The 20914-nt window shown below is 37.4% G+C and overlaps 2 protein-coding genes and 2 long non-coding RNA genes across 8 annotated transcripts; 3 read left to right on the forward strand and 1 right to left on the reverse strand.

Annotated features, from left to right (window-relative positions):
* Window positions 1–4158: 4158 nt before the first annotated feature.
* On the forward strand, window positions 4159–6918 carry LOC116023135. 2 transcript variants are annotated; one of them, XR_004099366.1, is made up of 4 exons: window positions 4159–4594; window positions 5718–5880; window positions 6220–6704; window positions 6857–6918. It is a non-coding gene; the product is annotated as an uncharacterized LOC116023135 (long non-coding RNA). The 2 variants fall into 2 exon arrangements; XR_004099367.1 differs by having other exon boundaries at window positions 6611–6704.
* A 181-nt stretch (window positions 6919–7099) lies between these two features.
* On the forward strand, window positions 7100–11488 carry LOC116023133. Of its 4 annotated transcripts, none has more exons than XR_004099365.1 (6): window positions 7100–7264; window positions 7914–8413; window positions 8754–8829; window positions 9116–9217; window positions 9763–9861; window positions 11039–11488. It is a non-coding gene; the product is annotated as an uncharacterized LOC116023133 (long non-coding RNA). The 4 variants fall into 4 exon arrangements; XR_004099364.1 differs by having other exon boundaries at window positions 11070–11488; XR_004099363.1 differs by having other exon boundaries at window positions 11111–11488.
* A 2707-nt stretch (window positions 11489–14195) lies between these two features.
* Window positions 14196–15450, forward strand: LOC116022781 (protein translation factor SUI1 homolog 2-like). Its single transcript, XM_031263649.1, has 2 exons — window positions 14196–14345; window positions 14857–15450. The coding sequence occupies exons 1-2, from the start codon at window positions 14227–14229 to the stop codon at window positions 15242–15244; spliced, it is 507 nt and encodes a 168-aa protein (XP_031119509.1). The 5' UTR covers window positions 14196–14226; the 3' UTR covers window positions 15245–15450.
* Window positions 15451–16417: 967 nt separating this feature from the next.
* LOC116022722 (calcium-dependent protein kinase 2-like) lies at window positions 16418–19276 on the reverse strand. Its single transcript, XM_031263571.1, has 8 exons — window positions 18604–19276; window positions 17993–18136; window positions 17727–17879; window positions 17498–17610; window positions 17242–17409; window positions 16947–17074; window positions 16760–16859; window positions 16418–16683 (listed from the first exon to the last, which is right to left on the reverse strand). The coding sequence occupies exons 1-8, from the start codon at window positions 19274–19276 to the stop codon at window positions 16609–16611; spliced, it is 1554 nt and encodes a 517-aa protein (XP_031119431.1). The 3' UTR covers window positions 16418–16608.
* Window positions 19277–20914: the final 1638 nt, after the last annotated feature.

The following is a 20914-nucleotide window of genomic DNA, read 5'->3' on the forward strand; positions in this document are numbered from 1 at the left end:
CAATCATTGAGTTGCTGATCTCTCTTTTCTTCGTTTGGTACTTTCTAAACTGTGGTTTATGATCGTGTTTATGTCAGGTTGCAGCACAGGCGCCGAGTTGTTCCTGCGATGCCAGCTTACTGCTATAGGATGGGAAAAGAAACACAATCACTCAGGGCCACCGTGAGGGATCAGGAAAACCAACTCGAATCTCGTCGAGAACAAATATCCATTTGGACGCCCAACTCTATTCTTTGGGACAGTATCCAAATTCCGATCAGTTTCGTCGAGATGCCATTGCTTATTTCGTATCTCGACCATCCGAGGTGCCCGGTCTGTTGTCTGCTTTATGTCCCTCCGAGGATGCAGCCATTCCTTTGTTCCATATGTTCCGAGAAGACCCAGTGATATCAGCGATGATACGTAAGGTGACCGCATGGGGTTATCTCAAAGGAACAAGGGGCATGCAACAAACTTTGTATCACATATTACAAAATGCTCTCCTGAGGATTGGGAATCGGTTCGTACCGATTCTGCCCGAAGATCTGACACCTCCTGGTCCAGAGCCCTTCAAGAAGCCTCCGACGGGTCCTTCCTCATCGCGTGGTCAAGATCCATGATTGTTTTGTCCCCATAGTCGTAGTTGCTTGTTCTGTGATCGGGAGACCGACCCCGCTTGTGTCGGTTGTACTTTTAACTTTGCGTGTATGAATCATTTCCTTCCTTCACTTTGTCATTACGTAACATGTTGTTTTTCTTAATTGGGTGTTTGCTCGTGGACGCCATTGGTTGATTTGTCGACAGATGCCTCACATCCATGTGGTCAATTGACATATCACTTTGTCACAAGTTACTTGACATCAGAGTGGTTGGCCAAGTATACGTTGCCATCCAGGTGGCCGATCGTCCGTTGCTCCTCATCCAAGCGATTTGTCTACCGATTGCTCGCCATACCGACACAGATTGTTTATCGTCCAAGTGATTGGTCAAAACACGGTAGATTACTACACACCAAGTAATCTGTCGATATGCAAGTGGTTGTTCAACATATCACTCTGTCAATGGCTTGATGTTGAAGTGGTTGTTGTCCGTTGAAGGTGGCTAGGCTTCCCAGCGGATGATCGACCAGATTGCATAACATTCAAGTGGTCGAATCGCCCGTCACACGAAGTGCTTAGTAAACAGGTGTAGGTTGATTGGCGTCCACAAATGCTTCGTCGTGCAGTGGCTCTTCGGCATTGTTCGCTTGTGCGGGAGTTGGCTGGGACAGGTTGATCGATCCACAAGTGTTTGGTTGGTGCGGGTTGTGCTTGGTTGGCTGGTGGGTTGATCGGCATCCACAAGTGTTTCGCGTTGGTTTGCGTGGTTGTGCTTGGTTGGCTGGTGGGTTGATCGGCATCCGCAAGTGTTTCGCTCGTTGGTGCGGGTTGTGCTTGGTTGGCTGGTGCAGGTTGATCGGCATCCGCAAGTGTTTCGCTCGTCGGTGCAGGTTGTGCTTGGTTGGCTGGTGTTGGTTGCTTGACTCCCAAGATGTTGGTCGACTAATCAACCATCTTGCAAATTCCTTGACATAAATAATATTCAAGCTTCCTAGCTTTCTGCAGTTTTTCAAGTAGTACATTCTCTTATCTCTTCAAGCTTCTCTATGTTTTCTTGCAATTTCTCAAGTAGTATATTCTTCCATCCAACTCTTGCTGCTAACAAACTTGCACAACCTGGGCTCTGATGGTTACATTTACTCGTGCATGTCGAACAAAACCCAAACGAAGATTCAGTTGAACAAAACTCCAAACGAATATTCGTGCAGGTCAAACAAAAAGATCCGTGCAGGTCGAACAAAACCCCAAACAGAGATCCGTGCAGGTCGAACAAAACCCCAAACGGAGATCCGTGCATATCATAACCCCAAACGTGCAGGTCGAACACAACCCCAAACGAAGATTCGTGCAGGTCCAAAAAAACCCCAAACGAATTCTGCAGGTCGAGCATAACCCCAAACGTGCAGGTCGAACAAAACCTGAGGTCGAACAAACACCCAAACGGAGATCCGTGCAGGTCGAATCATAACCCCAAACGTGCAGGTCGAACACAACCCCAAACGAAGATTCGTGCAGGTCGAACAAAACCCCAAACGAAATATTCGTGCAGGTCGAGCATAACCCCAAACGTGCAGGTCGAACAAAACCCAACGGATCCGTGCAGGTCGAAAAAACCCCAAACGGAGATCGGCAGTGAATCACTCCCAAACGTGCAGGTCGAACACAACCCAAACGAAGATTCGTGCAGGTCGAACAAAACCCAAACGAAATATTCGTGCAGGTCGAGCATAACCCCAAACGTGCAGGTCGACAAAACCCAAACGGACTGAGTGAAAACCCCAAACGGAGATCCGTGCAGGTCGAATAAAACCCAAGTGCAGGTCGAACAAACCCCAAACGAAGATTCGTGCAGGTCGAACAAACCCAAACGAAAATTCGTGCAGGTCGAACATAACCCCAAACGTGCAGGTCGAACAACACCCCAAACGGAGATCCGTGCAGGTCGAACAAAACCCCAAACGGAGACCCGTGCAGGTAGAATAAAACCCCAAACGAAAATTCGTGCAGGTCGAAAATCCATGATGGGTCATTGGACAGTATAAATATGGGTCATTGGACAGTATATTTGAAAATCCATGATGGATTTTAAGGTTTATATATGACCTGAAACAGACTAAGTATTTTTCCCTTCTGAAGAAGGAATATAAATATGAATATATTATGTATCATTATGTACTCTTTAAAGAGTTGCGAATGGAGTTATTATCCTTGTGAAGAAGGAATAATATGTGCCATTGTGTGTTCAATAAAGAGTTACTAATGGACATCTCAGTCAATATTGATGGTATAGACATCAATGAAATATATAAAGAGCTTAATGATGTTAGCTCATGTCTAAAGACGGAGAGTTTGAAACAAAAAGCTTGTATGTGAAAGCTAAGTATTATCTCGATTTAAAGATCGAGTATTTCCTTAATGGAATTCTATACACCAGTTAGCCAATAAATGATTTTGATGGGCTATTTATACAAACCATTATATAATGGGCTACTTATGTACTTGCTATTATTATATCCCCATGATACCAAGTACCAATACTGGTTGTATTATAATTTGCCCCCATTGTCTTTTAAAGAAGACAATAAGGATTGTGTTGCACCAATGAATGATAAATGGGTATATTATGAAAATTGACTAGACATGATGATGTCATTATACCCACGTGAGCTCCAAAAAGAGTCACGCAAATTATTATGAAATATATTCACCCCATTGAAATATTGAACATGATTGTTCACCAAATTCCTATACCTTTGGAAAGTTTAATATAAGGGATTTGAAGAATGTTGTCTTCAGGGGGAGCATAATGAATCATGAATATTATGCCTTGAAGTTTATGTTGGGGTTATGGTTGTACTCTTTTTCCCTTAGCTAAGTTTTTTCCCATTGGGTTTTCTTAGCGTAAGGTTTTTAATGAGGCAACTAGTGCAACACATAATTAGACATATCATGTACTCTTTTTCCTCGGCTAGGTTTTTCCCACCGGGTTTTTCTAGCGAGGTTTTTAACGAGGCATGGATATGATAAGATAATGGCCAAGGGGGGGTGTTATGAATATAATAATAATGTGTGGCCATTATCTCAGTTATTGTATTTCTGGACATATGAAGACTCAAGTGTCCTTTGGAGTACCGAAGGGTTAATGTTGTTGCCTATATATAGGCCTATGTATTTCATTTGTAAATGTATCAATCAATACGATGAATAAGAAATTCCCTTCTCTCCGATCCATTCTCTCTTGCACTTCTTCTTTGTTATTATTCTTGCTCTGTTTGTTGGTGTTGTTGCTTGCAATTCCTTTAGTTTCATAACAATAAGTGTTTTAAAGCAATTGTCAAAAACTTTGTTTAGTTTTTTTGTATTCTCCATTGCTGTATGGGGTTTATTGGGCCATACCGCCAGAGCCCATTCGCATGCAAACGATATGGGCCCCAAAGGAAAATTTAAAAAGATGGTGGTCCAATTTGGGAGGCCCATCAGGCGCTATTGGACTTCAGATGCACCGGCCCGTTATCCTTCCACTGCAGAGAGGAGGAGGTTTTCGCTGCTCTGTGAAGCCAGCCTAACGCGGTGCCCTCCAATCTAAGAGCCGTGAAGCCTCCGCCTTCGCAGAGAATCCACAGCACAACTCACCACTTGGAACGGGCAGGCCAGTAGAGAGCAACCCAAGCCCAGCCTTCAGGGCAAGCCCAACTGTTCCACCATCTCAAAGCTCCCACTCGGGTTACAGGCTCGCGCTACCAAGCCCAGCAAGCGATTCTTCTAGCTAGGCACTTATTAAGAGAAAATATTTCTCATCAGTTTTCGATGTGGGAAATTGTGCGAGAGCTTGTTTGGGGAAAAATGGAGCAGACAACTATCGTGTACTCATGGTTTTTGCGTTGTATCATTGTTCACCAAAAACTTAGAAATGAATTGAAGTTGCAGCGGCGGTTCGTATACACTGGTTGTGGTCGGGAAATGGTGACGGTAGGAGATGAGGAAACAGCTAGCGGAGGCATTATTTGGAAGCATTGGTACTATATATGTTAAATTTAGCAGTTTTGATCATATATTGCGTTTAGGGGAAATTAGGGTTGTGAATTGAGATTATGCATTTTTCTTTTCATGCTAATTTCATCCTTTTTATGGATTATGGATAAATAATGTAGGCAGTTTACACTTTACATAAAGGCAATTGCATTGGTGGAAGAGTATCTAGCAGCAATTTCTTACTGTATGTGTCTATATTGTGGTTAGGATGTCTCCTGGTGAACTGTGAACCTACCACTTTAATTTCTTCTTATGATCATCTATTTCCTTACTAAGTTACATTAGTAGAAGAATACAAAACTAAACAAAGTTTTTCAATCTCACTGAATAATGCAAAAGTACACTCCATTATCCACAGGCATTGATGCTATCAGTTTTCAATCTTAATGAATGCACAAGCTTACTATGTAGTTACTATTGATACTTTAGTATCCAATCTTTGGATAAGGAGTTCTTTTGATTTAGATCATAATCTTTTTTTTTTTTGCCCAATACTAGGCATATTAGTATAAGCACCTAAGCCGAAACATTATTGTATTGATAATGGAAACAAGAAGCATGCACAGTGCCCCCAAATTGTTATGACCTGAGTATCAAAGTTCATAGTTGCTATCCTTGTGTGAATCCTTTTTCCTATCTTATCTTGGTGGGGGTGCTAGCTCATCATATGTTGTAGTAACTTTTGTTCTTTGTTTGATAACTGATACTCAATCCTATGAATTTCTAGCATTTCAATTTTTTGCTGTTTGGTGTGACAGTCAGTCTGTGTATGGCTTTGGTTTTTTTGAACCTATTATATTATATACTTAGCTGTGTAGACGGATAAGTTGAAATTATTACAGCTGAAAATGTTAATTAGAAATTGCAGCATCAACTCTGAGTCTTTGATTGATTTGATGGCTGGTGGCATCCTCTGGTTTACACACTTGGCAATGAAAAATATAATACCCAATTGGAAAATTGAGAGTCCAACCTGTGGGAATTACCATATTTGCAGCAACCAAGGCTACTCTTGGTATGCTTGGAGCTCAAATGTATAGACAAGGTGTGAAAATTGTAAAAATCTTGCGTTTTGAATTGGAATTCATTCTATGTATGTTTCTGCAGGCTTCCAAGTTCTGGTGCAAGCAAGCTGTGAAACAACTGATTGCAGATAAAATGAGCTCCTATATATCAATTGCTTTGGCTGTATACAACCATATATGCTGCACTGATAGCTACTGGAGGAGTAAAACTTATTCTCTGGATTTATCGCAGAAGCTGTGAGGAGGTATTTTGTTTTATTAACTCTCAAACTATTAAGGAAGCATGGTTGGTTTATTTATTGCTTCATCAGCATGCCAATAAGCTAATGGCTGATAATTTGAAAGAGGTTATACAAGTGCTAATAAATGGGTGTGGGGTATGGGGATATATTGAAAATATTATTAGACAAAAGAAGACTAATAATTGATGATATCTTGATAGTTTTGCATTATATTGTTATTATGATGTTTTGCATTGTTCAAGCTCGTCAAAGCTACCATGCCTTAATTGGTATTTAGTCGCTAACCCTTCTAAGATGAAGCCTTGATTTATTTATTTATTTTTAATTATTTTTTTGGTGAAGGAAATTGTATGATTTTTGTTGAAGGGGGGCTTATATGTGAAGCAGAGATGGGTTCTGCTGGCAGCATCCAATCACACCCTATAAGCTTTGCTTCATGAATTCATTTCCATCTCACATTATTTTCATACGTTTTTATTATTTAGTTTAAATTGTGCCAGCTGAAGTTTTAGATATGAATTGAAGTTGCAGTGGCGGGTTTGTATTGGCTGGTTCTGGTTGGAAAATGGTGAACAAAGCACAGATCAACTGCATAGCCAACAACTTCCACTTTTTTCTTTAAAAATTCAAGATAAAATTTGTATATTTTGCTTTGAATGTGCTCAGTTCTGAAGCCAGTGGAAGAGTCGAGATATAGCTCTGAGACAGGTTATCTAATTAATCATCTAAACAGGGCAAAGTTGGTAATTGAGGAGATTGAGAGAGAAGAAGCATCTTTGCGTGAAGATTTATATTCATCGGACAGAAAATTTGCAGAATATTACAATGTATGGACTTCCTTCACATATCCTTTCAGCTTTTATCTGCTCTTTCCTCTTCTTGATCTCTGGACTGAATTGTGCCTTCCACTGTGGTAAAGAACTTTGTTTCTCACCATACTGACATATAACCTATGTTTCCATTCATGGTTTTGGAGCAGATACTTGGAGTGCGTATCAAGCTTGGCAATGAAAAGTATGATAAACATCTACAAATACCCAATTGGAAAATTGAGAGTCCAACCTGTGGGAATTACCATATTTACAGCAAGCAAGGCTACTCTTGGTATGTTTGGCAATATATATTAGTCTTTCTTTTGGAGCTCAAATGTATAGACAAGTGTGAAAATTGTAAAAATCATGCGTTTTGAATCGGAATTCATTCTATGTATGTTTCTGCCGGCTTCCGAGTTGTGGTGCAAATGCTGTGGAACAACTGATTGCAGATAAAATGAGGTCCTATATATGAATTGCTGCTTTGGCTGTATACAACCATATATGCTGCTGCGCTGACAGCTACTGGAGGAGTAAAACTTATTCTTTGGCTTTATTGCAGAAGCTGTGAGGAGGTATTTTGTTTTATTAACTCTCAAACTAGTAAGGAGGCATGGTTGGTTTATTTATTGCTTCATCAGCATGCCAATAAGTTAATGTCTGATAATTTGAAAGAGCGTATACAACTATACAAGTGCTAATAAATGGGTATGGTGTGGGGTATGGGGATATATTGAAAATATTATTAGCATGGTTGCAGTAGACGCTAGTTGGGCGGTAGACTAGCGCCTAGGCCAGACACCGCCTTACCTATAAAAACAAAAAAGTAGTGCATGTGCGTTGGTGGTATGTCATATTTTATATTATATATATTTCTTACTTCTCTTATTTATATAAATAAATATAATTAAAAAGAAAATTAACAATGCCGAGTTCGCCGCCAACTCGGCCGAGTTAGGCGCTAGGTGGCCGCCTGGAGAGCAATTTGCCTCATCCTAGGGGCACCTAGCACCTAGGCCGATTTTTGCAACAGTGATTATTAGACAAAAGAAGACTACGATTTTTGCAACAGTGATTATTAGACAAAAGAAGACTAATAATTGATGATGATTTCTTGATAGTTTTGCATTATATTGTTATTATGATGTTCACCCAAAAACCTCAGCTTGCTGTTGTAATAATCTCTGAGAAAATAAAATACATTGTGTTTTAATATTGTTGAAGTTATTGGCTGTGTTGCTAACTGGCCCCAAAAGAAAAAGATGGTGGTTCAATTTGGGCAGCCCATCAAGCGCTAGTGGACCAAGGATACACCAGCCCGTTATCCTTCCACTGCAGAGAGGAGGAGGTTATCGCTGCTCTGTGAAGCCAGCCTCACGCGGTGCCCTCCAATCTAAGAGCCGTGAAGCCTCCGCCTTCGAAGAGAATCCACAGCACAACTCACCACTTGGAACGGGCAGGCCAGTAGAGAGCAACCCAAGCCCAGCCTTCAGGGCAAGTCCAACTGTTCCAGCATCTCAAAGCTCCCACTGGGGTTATAGGCTCGCGCTACCAAGCCCAGCGAGCAGTTCTTCAAACTACGGCCTTATTAAGAGAAAATATTTGTGCTCTATTTTCGATGTGGGAAATTGTTCGAAGACATGCTTGGCTTTCATAGCAAAAAGTGGAGCAGAGAAGTGTCTGTGTGTATGGGTTTTGTCAGCCATGAGATTTGCGTTGTATAGGTACGTACTATATATGTAAAATTTAGCAGTTTTGATATCATTTATTGAGTTTAGGGGAAATTAGGGTTGTGAGTTGAGATTATGCATACAGATATTCTGTCATTCTAATTTGATCCTTTTATGGATTATGGATGCTAAATGTTAAAAGTTAGCAGCAGATGTTGTTGCCATAGATTACTTTCATCCATCTTCATTGTTCAATTTGAATCTTTCTCTGTTTTATATGCTTAGCTTGCTGATGCTTAGGCTATCTTTCTATTCACTATCGTCCACTGGTTGGAATGTGAATAGTTTGGGTGTCAAATGAAATATCTAAAGCTTCAATTTGTTGCCTTTATAGATTGGTGAATGTTTGAGATGTATGCTATAGCCATTATAGATTGGAGTATCATATCAAAAGCTCATCTTGCCCAAAGGTATTTCCCACATTCTCTCCCCAAATTATATTCTTGTTATACTGTGAGTATTTGCAATAGGTCACTCCTGTATGTGAGGATCAAGGTGTTGATCCTCACTTTGACATGATCGCCAGACAATACCATGGCATAGTTAAGGTAAGGTAAGTATATTTTGAGCAAAATGTTCCACTCTGCTCCCTTTGCCCTTTCCAGATAATTAAATTCATCTATTTTTTGAGTTCATTTTTGGATTATTTTAACACATTATCAGCAGTTTGTTCTGAAAATGATTACGATGCAACAGATGAGAACTGGAAATAATCAGCAGTGGATTTTTTCCGTCTTCATCGTCAGCAAATTGAAGAAGCTGACATTGCAGGATTGTCAGCAGCCCTCATGGATTCAAGTAAGCATTTCGCATGCGTATCCACTGCCTTACCGCTGAGCAAAGTACTCGTATTTAATCTTTAATAGATATATTAATATTTAATGAATGTGATTTTTTGGAATATGCATAATATATTATGCATACTAAGTTTGAATCCCATTATTATTTGTATTCCATATTCATAAGTTTATGGGCCTGCATTTTATGATTCTGTCTTCATCCATTTGAATTGAGTTCTCTTAAACCTGGATCTTTATACAATGAATGAGCAGCCATCTTCATCCATGCACCATTAATATTGATGATGTGGATAAGACCATGGATGGAATAAGTGAACTGTCTAAAAGATTAGTTTACATGCTTACATACTTTAAATATCATTAAGTTGATGTCGAGACAGTTTATCTAACTAATCATCTAAACAGGGTATAGCTCTGAGACAGTTTATCTAACTAAAAACTGAAGCCCGTGGAAGAGTCGAGATATATTTATATAGATTGTTATCTCTAAAATTCTTCATTGTATAGCTCTGAGACATTTTATCTAACTAATCATCTAAACAGGGTAAAGTTGGTAATTGAGGAGATTGAGAGAGAAGAAGCATCTTTGCACGAAGATTTACATTCATCAGACAGAAAGTTTGCAGAATATTACATAAATATGTGAGTTTAGTACTATGCTTTTGTTTTCAATAACAAAGATTTTAAGTTGTCTGCATGAACATTTTGTCTTGAAGCTTTATCAAGTGAAATTTCAGCTCCTGAGTGGTTGCTTTGCAATTTGTTTTGTGTTGAGATGAACTTAGAGAATTGACACAGCTAAGAGAAAATTGTCATTTTAGTCTACTGACTATTGAGGTCCTCTTAATTGCAGTCCACGACTTTCAAAAGTGTTAATTGCATACCCTGACTATTCAATTTCTGTCAATTTTGGACACTCCGGCCAAATTGCCGGTCAAATCTCACCGGAATTTCCTAAACCTTAAAATAACGAGGACATTTTAGTCATTTCACACCCTATATCTTCTTCTCCGGCGAGCTACCATTTTTTCCGACGAGCAACCATTTTTCTCCAATTTAGCGACCTCGTCGATCTGTTCCCGGTGGTTCCCGCATCCGGCGAGGTCCAACGCCGTAACTCGGTGGTTGCCGGATAATCTGAGAAGAGGAATAAGCTTGTACCAGCACCATGCTCCATGCCCAAACCCATGAACCAGAACAAAATGATGCTTCTTTTCTGCACTTCTCATCATCTCCATTTTTTTTTTTTAATTTCTCTCCGAATACTGTACAAACACAATTCACAGTAGGCATAATTTATAGGGCATTTCACGCGTCGATATACAGGGTCCACCCACGGTTCTCGCATCTCCATTTTTGGCAACGAGACTGCTGACTTTGACTTCCCACTATTTTGGTGTATATATCTACAGTGATAACTTTTATTTTTTATAACAGTTCCCAAATTGCACATCATCGCAAAATTGCACTAAAAATGACTATATCCTGTTTGGTCTGCCGTCGAAGAAGGTGCTTAGCCGGAGAAGAAGAACAAAATGTGAAACAAAATGTGAAAGGACTAAAATACCCCTATTATTTTAACCTCCGGCAAAATTTGGCCGGCAATTTGGCCGGAGTGACTAAAATTGATAAAAATTGAATAGTCATGGTAAGCAATTAACAGTTTTAAAAGTCGTGGACTGCAATTAAAAATACCCTAATAGTCAGTGGACCAAAATGACAATTTGCTCTTAATTACTTGCTTGTGTATTGTTAAATTTTCATTTCCTATTGTTGACTATTATCTTCTTATTTTTTGATAATACTTCACATCCTGTAGGATGAAACTAATCTCGGTCTGTTTTCTAAAGGATATGAATTATGATCATTGTTGTTTTCGAAATGGAAACAGCCACTCAAAACCTTGCCCTCTTTTCATTGTATGCAAAGATGAGAGCTGAAGCTTATACCCTTCCCATCTTTTGAGGTGACTGCAGATATCCCATCCCTATAATCATTCTCAATTTTTCAGTGGAACAAGTTGAACTAGTGTGCACCAACTTGCCAACTTGGCTGTCGTTTTGTAAGTAGAAAATGATGTAAAGTTTAGTTTTGGGTTGAACAGATTTAGGTTTTGTGGCCTGGGTATGTTCCATGTGGAATGCATTACAGACTTGAATGTTAATAGAAATAATGTGTGGTCTCACAACTGTATAATTCTAAGTCCAGTTGGCTACATGCGGCATGAATATTTATTTATCAATTTTTACTACAAATTGGTTTGACCCCACTCTCTGATCCTCTTATTTTCTTTTATTTATTTTCTAAAAATTTTCCCCATATCTTTGTCACATGCCAGGATAAAAAATATGTATATCATGTCTCTATCTCTAAATTTCTAATATCTAAGAGTTAATAAGAAACTGGAATGAAAATTGTGTCGGTAGTGTAACTTATATCAAATGTTTGTTCTTTGTGTTGTTTTGTTACACTTTCTTTTTAATTTTACCTTTCAATTTTTTACCTTTATTTTAACATTAGTCCTTAATTGAAATTAAAAATCTGTAGTAAAAGTGACATTAAATGCTTTTCTTTGGTGCTCTTTTTGTTGTATGTTTATACTTTCTCACCGAATTTACCCTCAATGGACAATATATTAAACAATTATAGATACATACATATGCATGCAAGTTGTGAGCGTAGTGTGTGCTCTTTATGTGCATGAGTCAAGTTAAGCTCCATTCTAGATATGAAGAGAACACTAGCTAAATCCTCACAATACAATTTGGAGAAGAAAAGATTGTTGTCATCCAATGTGAAGGTCATCGTGGCTATCATATGCGAAATCCAACTACCAATTAACTGATCAATTATGACAAATTGCAATAATCAAAATATGAAAGAAGGTTTGACATGTAAGACAATAGTTTTAAACTATTATTTTTTACCACAATCTACAACGACAACTTCAACAACAGATTTTTGGCCTAATTATTGTCTATTGCATTTTTCTTGTAGTGATGAGTTACATTGGAATATAGATATAATTCAGTATTTCATTTTTTAAAAAGTCTCCAAATAAAGTGAAGTGTTTTTTTAATTTATAGACTACATTTAAAACCATAATCTAGAGAATATTCTCAACATATTCTAGTTTAGAGAATATCACTATTATATTATAATCTTACAAGTTAAAATAAAGGTAAAGTTGTAAAAATGATTATCACAAAACAAAGGATATAAGACACCTGTCAAAGGCCTTGTGGTCAAGCGGCACCCGGTGTACACTCCCATGGAAGGGAGTGGGTTCGAGCCTCAGTGGAGGCATCTGTTGACTCTTTGTGCTTCACTAGGTTGAGAAAGTAGCTATGAACAGATACTACATTGTAACCGAGTGGTACCATATGGTTTGCTATTGACAAACTTGCTATTGCATACTAGTAGCAACTTCGAGTTGAGATTTTGATAATGATGCACTTTGAATTTTGAAAATTTTAGCTAGCTAGTCTTGAAACTCTTCAATCTAGTAGCATCATATATTGCTTTTCTCTTGTTTAAGCATTTTCTCTTTTCTCTTCCTCTAATTATTTTTAGATAACAATCAAATAGATCATTCAACTATATACCAAAATATAATTAGACTCTCAATTAATTTTTGTTTTTCAATTATTGAATCCTAAAACTTGTTAAAATTGTGTAATTATCCCATTTGACCTATAATAGCAGGATATTTTCAAGTCACCTGCTACGTCAGATGCCACGTAGATTAATAGTTTTAAAAAAATTATTGAAAAATCAAAATAATTATATTTAAAAAAAAACATCAACAACTGTCATGGTGGTTGGCAGTCGTCCAGGACTCGTCCATGGCTTCATGATCCATGTCGATCTGAACGAAGAAGACATCTTATCCGTTCAGATCGACATGGGTGAAGAAACTTGGTGGGCTTCTCCGGCAAATCGGACAGAGAAGCACACCGATTTTTTAACAGAGTCAATATTGGCTCTTTATGCTTCGGTAAGTTGAGAAGTCAGTTATAGACTGATACTGCATTGTAACAGAGTCAATAATACTCAAAAGAATTATTATTAAATACAAATAAATTAAGTTTTTTTTTTTTTTGAAAATCAGATTAAGTTTAAAATTATAAGAAAACATTTAAAAAAGAATAAGTGAAGAAAAAACTTGTTTGACCCATAAATAGTAAATATAATAGGTAAAATTAGAACTGACAATTTGTGATATGATTCGTTAACTTGACATGAAAATAACGGATTAATGTTTAGTCTTAATATGTCTTACGGGTTGACTCGTTAAAAAATCATTAAAATTTGTGTCTTAATGAAGTGTTATGAATTGAGTACTTTTATTATTTTGTTCGATCTAATTATAGATTTATTTTATAAAAAAATTAAAAGCTTTATTTTTTTTAAAAAAAAGAAAATTATATTAATATGTTTAAAATATTTTAAACAGTTTATCATCTCATGTGGACTCAAAACCTGTTACCTAAATCTATCTATTGCATCAACCAATTTAACTCACTTAAAAATCACGGTTGTGTTTAAAACTATATCCGTTAACGTTAATAAAATGTGGTGTATAATTATCGTGTTAATTCGTTAACATGAGTCTTTGGTTATATATAAAATGAGATAAATAGAGTATTTGTTATAATTAAAAATAATTTAATTAGATGTAATAATTAATTATACATATTTACAGTAATTTGTTTAATTATTAAAAAAAAAAAGGCCCCACCGCCTCACTCAAAATACCGATCACCATAGATGTATCTAGATTCTTCACGTAGTAGACTAGTAGATGAGGATGGCAATGTGGGTCCAAAATCTTTTGACCCGAGTGAGGTGGGTCCACTAGGATTTCACTGACACCCGAATTTATGTTGTCGTGTTTTCCAGCGGATGCGTAGAATCTACGCGTTTCTTAAAGACGGCAAACGATTATTATGCCGTATCAAATTCGATATTTACTAAATAACCGTAGAATAGACGGTGGTTAATTGTATGTGGCTACGAATACTATGGACCCACCGCCTCATTCCACCCCTTTATATACCCCTGCCCCTTCCCCTCTTTCCATATACAAATTCATTCATTGAAGCTTTCGCCTTCTTCGTTCTCAGGTTAGTAATAAGCTCTTCGATTTTTTCTTCTTTTAGTTTTTCGTTTATGATTATTATTTGTTGGGTTTTGATGCGATCCATGTCTCTAGCTCAATAGATTCTCTGAAATTTTCGTTGAATTTAATTTTGTTGGCCATTAGGGTTTCATATGTTTTTTGATTCCTTCTGTTGAAGATTGGATTACAGTAGGAGCGATTGATCAGCCCTAATGTTTTGATCTTTGGGAGAATTCATGGATTATTCGTTGTTGATTTTGTTTGATGTGATATAATATGATCTGTTGTTATGATCGCGATGAATTTAATTTTTTTGGCCATTAGGGTTTCATATGTTTATTGATTCCTTCTGTTTAAGATTGGATTACAGAAGCAGCTATTCATCAGCCCTAATGTTTTGATCTTTGGGAGAATTCATGGATAATTCGTTGTTGACTTTGTTTGATGTGATGTATAATATGATCTGTTGTTATGATCGCGATTTATGGTTCTGATTGGGGGTTTTTGTTCTGCAGCTCTCTGGTTTCAGATCGAAGCGACACTTTTCTTCATCAAGCAAGTTACATGGTTGATATCGAGGCTCATCTCCCAACTGCTTTTGATCCGTTTGCCGAGGCCAAGGAATCGGGCGCCCCTGGAGCGAAAGAGTATGTGCATATCCGCATCCAGCAGAGGAATGGGAAGAAGAGTCTGACGACGGTGCAAGGGCTGAGGAAGGAGTACAGTTACGACAAGATCCTCAAAGACCTCAAGAAAGAGTTCTGCTGCAACGGTAATGTCGTGCAGGACAAGGAGCTGGGGAAGGTGATACAGCTCCAAGGTGATCAGCGCAAGAACGTGTCTCAGTTCCTTGTTAGTGCTGGGCTCGTGAAGAAGGATCAGATTAAGATACATGGTTTCTAGTCCTTTACCTGGACTATCTGTGTGCCATGATAAGACTATAGATTATACAACTATATTGAAGTGGTGTTGTTTGCCTTTTTTTTTTCCTGAATTTTTCATTTTGAATTGATTTCCTTGCCTATAGTCATGTCATGGGGTGGCTGTTGAATTGTAATTCGACTCTCTCTTCCAGCAATAAATGTGGGTTTTATATTTATCATAATACATTTCTCCTTGTTTCTGCTCCTTCTCCCCCTTAATGTCCAAATCTATGTAGTTCTGATACATTCAAGTATTTGCAGCTGTATGGAAGTTCCATTTAAGTTGCAATCTCATAGTTGGAAATCATATCTCATTTGAAAGATAAGAGAACTAGCAGCAAAGATTCTTATTATCTATGTTGTTCAAATTTACCAATCCAAATCAAGAAGGTCAATTGATTTGGCTGGGGTTTTCATTTTAAACCAAGAAGCTCAATAAGTGTTATCGAGATGAACATGTAACTTTGTGGTTACCTTATTTGGCAGGGACTTTCAGTTTAAACTAAGAAGGTAAGTGATAATAAGTGTCAGGATTTAAATTAAGAAGTGATAATAAGTGTACTTTCAGTTTAAACTAAGAAGGTAAGTGATAATAAGTGTCAGGATTTAAATTAAGAAGTGATAATAAGTGTTCTCGAGTCGAAAGATCTAAAAATAAGTGTTCTCAAGTCGAAAGATTTAAACTAAGAAGTGAAAATAAGTCTTCTCGAGATAATAAGTGTTAGATAATAATAAGTGTCGGCCCCGTTTAAACTAAGAAGGTGATAATAAGTGTTCGAAGTGATAATAGGTGTTCTCGAGTCAAAGGTGATAATAATTGTTCTCGAGTCAAAGGTGATAATAAGTGTTCTCGAGTCGAAGGTGATAATAAGTGTCAGTTTCAGTTTAAACTAAGAAGGTGATAATTAGTGTTCTCGATTCGAACTTGTAATTTTATGGATGTGATAATAAGTGTCAGTTTCAGTTTAAACTAAGAAGGTGATAATTAGTGTTCTCGATTCGAACTTGTAATTTTATGGATATCTGATTCAGGTGGAACTAAGAAGGTCAATAAGTGTTCTCGAACTTGTAACTTTGTGGTTATCGTGACTGTTAAGTTTTTATATGGGTATAAAAATAACTAGCTGTGGAGTATGAACATGACAACATCAAGAGACCAGCTGGAAGCATGAATCATTTATAGATTAAAAGCACAGAACAATTATAAATATGGGGTAAGATCAGATAGAAGCTGATTTATAAATTATCTACTTAAAGAAATTTCTCAATACAATTGCTGGCCAACCACAGTGATTCTTCCTTGGCCATCCCAGAGCATACAGTTTCACAAGCATAGACATGATGTTAGAAGAGTTTGCCTGGCTGTTTGCTTCCAGTTCTCATCATGGTGCAGAACTCTTCATAGTTGATGGTCCCATCCTGAAAATTTTATCAAATTATCAGTGATGTTCAAATGAATCATAAGCTTTTGAATTGGGAAGAGAAGATAGCTCACATTGTCTATATCCACTTCAGCTATAATCTCTTTTATAGTTTCTGCATCAGCTATTCCATGTTCCTTCAGAGCTGTTTGCAGTTCATCGCGAGTTATAAACCTACAATAATGGAGAGAGAGAAAAAATGAGCTTATTGTATGTGTACTGAATTACATTAATTTTCACAAGATGTGCTGCAGACTTTACCCACTACTATCTTTATCAAAATACTGAAATGCTTTGTATAGATTCTCTTCTCTTTCTAGCCTATGTTTGTGCATTGTAGCAGTGATGAATTCTATATAGTCAATTGAGCCATCTCCATCTACATCTGCCTGAAAAAAAAACACGAAATTAATGATACCACGAAGATCAATTTAAGTCCTTCATATGACAAGCTTGTGTTTCCCGTTCTGATAGCCAGTGGGGGTGTAAATGAGCCAAGCGGAACATAGGGTGTCCCCGAGTTTGGCTAGATCAAATATGAAACGAGCTTACTTACAGCTTCCATCAACTGCTTAACTTCAGCCTCGGTGAGCTTGGACCCGAGTTTAGCCAATCCAGTCTTCAGCTCTTCATATGTAATTGTGCCACTCTTATCAGTATCCATGTTCATGAACATCGATTTCAGCCCCTGGATTTCTTCTGCGGAGAGATTTTCTGCAATTACCTGGAATTCAAAACTCGAAAGTCACTTCATTTAGTCATTGTTATATCGAATTAAGATGCACTTGAAATTCAGTAGCTTCTGAGATTACCTTAAGGGCAAGCTTTTTGAGTTTGTTCATTGCTCTGAATTGCTTCATTCTCGAGAGGACTGCACTGTCTATTGGTTTATCAGACGCTTCTCCTCCTCTCATCCATGGATGCTCTATCATCCAAACATACAAAGAGTTATGCTAGAGTTACAGATATTAAAACAGCATAATTTCAGAGAATTTGTTCTATTAAAACAAAGCATAAGCTTTCTTGTCAGGTTACACATACCAAGAACTTGAGCAGCAGTAATGCGTGTCTTTGGATCTTGTGTTAGCATCCTTCGTACCAGGTCCTTGGCACTACTCGATATCGAAGGCCAAGGTTCACTTTCGAAGTCAATTTCTCCCTTGAGTACAGCATCAAAAATTCCCCGCTCAGTTTCTGCAGAGAAAAACGTTCAAAATGGCATAAAGCCTAGTTGTAACAACTCTACGTTGCTCGATTATCAAACAACTTGCTTGCTGAGCACGATGAGATAGATATATCGTCTTTACCAGCCCAGAAGGGAGGGACACCGCTGAGCAATATGTACAATATAACGCCTGCACTCCAGATGTCTGCTTCCTTCCCATACTTACGTCGCAACACTTCAGGAGGAACATAGTAAGCACTTCCAACTATATCCTTGTACACCTTTCCTGCACAAGATTCAACGCTAAATCACTATACTACCGACTCTATTACAATGCAGTATCTGTTCATAATTGCTGGACCTCAAGGTCCCATATAAGGGAGCAACTTGGTGCCACTAGACCACAAGGTCCTTGGCGCATTCTGACTACTTAAATTATCAAGGATGAGTTGACGAGTTGTTAAACTTTCTTAAACTCGTCAACAATCAGATGCTTAGACTACATTTCTCAACATTTTCACCCTGCAACTTTTTCACTAGTAATATATGCCATTGCAAATATGGTTCAGAGAGTCATGGTTCAATAACAAAAGAAGTGCATCCTAGATAACTACAATTCAACTACAGACGAAAATCATATGGAAACCTAGAAGGTAAAACGATTAAGCAACATAACGAATTTCTGTACACTACAAGATTAAGATACAAACGCCATTCAGTAACTATGAGGAGATGAATTCATAAGCAATTTACCTTGCTCAATGAACACAGAGAGGCCAAAATCAGTGGCCTTCAAGGCAGCATTTTCAGTTTTATCAGACAGCAAGAAATTCTCTGGCTTAAGATCTCGGTGCATTACGCCCATAAAATGGCAAACATTCACAACATTCACAATAGACCGACACAGCGAGGCAGCAGCCTTTTCGCTATAATGCCCATTAGCAATGATCCTATCAAACAGCTCTCCACCAGCACACAGCTCCATCACAAGATAAACAGAGCCATTATCCTCATAAGCACCTTTAAAGGCAACAATATTAGGCTGCCCACTCAAGTGCTGCATAATCTGAATCTCTCTTCTCATGTCATCCTTATCAGCCTTGGTAACCAGCTTTTTCTTGGATATTGATTTGCAAGCATATTGTTCACCACTACTGATCTCAGTACAAAGATAAGTAACCCCAAATTGCCCCCTACCCAATTCTTTCCCAAGACTATAATGTAACCTAACATCTTCATATGCCTTTCCAAGAATTGTATCTGACCTGAAAGCTGGCTTTGGGCTTGGTTTAGGCCTCACCACAGGCAATTGAGCTTCTGGGCCAGGAGACTTTGTGTACTGAATTTGATTCTGATTCACCATTCCACCATGATACCCATTGGCCTTTGACTCTGCAGGCATTTCCTTGCCAAAACACAGACCCATTTCTCTATTTCAGTCTTCCAGGAAGGCGAAAATTGAGATTCCACTCAAAATAAAGAAGAATCAAGAATTGGGTTTAGCAAAAGGTCACTGCCCAGATTGAGAATTTGGTTGTAATCAAGGAAAAAAAGAAGCTTTCACTTGTTTCCAGGAGTGCAGAAAGGGAAATATGCAAATTTAGTGAGACTTGGTAGGAAGAAATAAGAATCAATCAAACGAAGCTAAAATTTTGAATCATTCTTCACAGAAAGATGAAGTAGTAGAGACGATAAAGAACTTTATCAGCTGATATGAATCGAAACGTTCGGTTGAACGGTTCAGGACTCTAATGAAGGAAGAAAAGGCAGAAAAAGATAGTTTATGCATTTGGTTTAGAGGTTAGTGTGAAGGCTTCTTCTTCTTACAAGAAATGGAGAAACACTGCGCCAAGTAGGCAAGTATCCAACTCACCGTTCTTAGGTTTTTTTTTTTTTTTTTTGAAAGCATAGTTTTTTCTTGTACACTTGTAGTTTCCGTTTATAGAATTATAGGTAACTTATAAGTATTGTGTCATTACTATTGTCTGCTTTTGTACCATTTTTAATTGAGCAAATTTTACTTTTAGTCTTTGACTATTGTGGAATTGTCACATTTAGTCATATTCTTTTAATTTTGTCATATTACATTCCTAACTTTGAACAATTTTTACTTTTAGTCCTCGATTATTATAGCATTGCCAAAGAAAAGAATCTCATCCCGTGATGGTGATTTGGTAGGCAAATCTTCAAGTTGAATTTTGATTTGGAGAGATGATGGAAGAGTGTGTGCTCCAAGGTGGATGAGCCAAGTGATGGGGTGGATTGTTTTTTAGGATAATAGGCTGATCAATGCAAAAATGGTAGTTTGGGGATTCCCAAGAAATTTGAGTGGTGGGGTCTACCATGAAAGTGAACTTAATGGATAGCTTCTAAACAAATTTACAAAAAGTTTTCAAGGTCTCAAAATGAATACTAAGGAATAAAGTTTGTAAAATGTCTAGATTGAATTAGACTAGGTAATTATGGTGAAGGTCTAATGGGTGGGGAATGGGGGAACTTTCTCATCTTATAAGATTAATTTCAAGCAGTTGAAATAGAGATGAGTAAAAGGTGATAAAAGGTGATAAGTATTTTTATCTAATATAGTATAACGTTGGTGCTAATATATGTTTTAATTTTTTTTAAGTAACAATTTTTGTGAAACAAGAAAACAATAGCATGCATGTTAGCTAAACAAACATGGAAGATGCACTACCATAAAAAAAAATACAGTGAAATAACTATAATTTTACTTACAAATTGAATATCTACGAATTTCAATAAGTTATCTATACATATTTGTTGGTAAATTTAATACCTATGAAATTTTCTATAGTTGAATTTGATTTTTGTTATAATGTTGCATTGATCTCTAGTTTTTAAGGAAATATTAGTTTTTTTTACATCTTGAATCTAATTATACAATATCGGAACCCCAAATGTCCAAATATTACTTGGTTATCTTGCTTGTTGATTCTCAATTCTCTTTCTCTTCATTTTCTTTGTTCTGATCTTTTGTTATTTTTTAGAGTAAATTCTCATTCAAAATGAAATGATGATCATATTGAATTTAGATTTTGATAGG

The sequence above is a fragment of the Ipomoea triloba genome, chromosome 6 (assembly GCF_003576645.1).
Source record: "Ipomoea triloba cultivar NCNSP0323 chromosome 6, ASM357664v1".
Classification (NCBI taxonomy): Eukaryota; Viridiplantae; Streptophyta; class Magnoliopsida; order Solanales; family Convolvulaceae; genus Ipomoea; species Ipomoea triloba.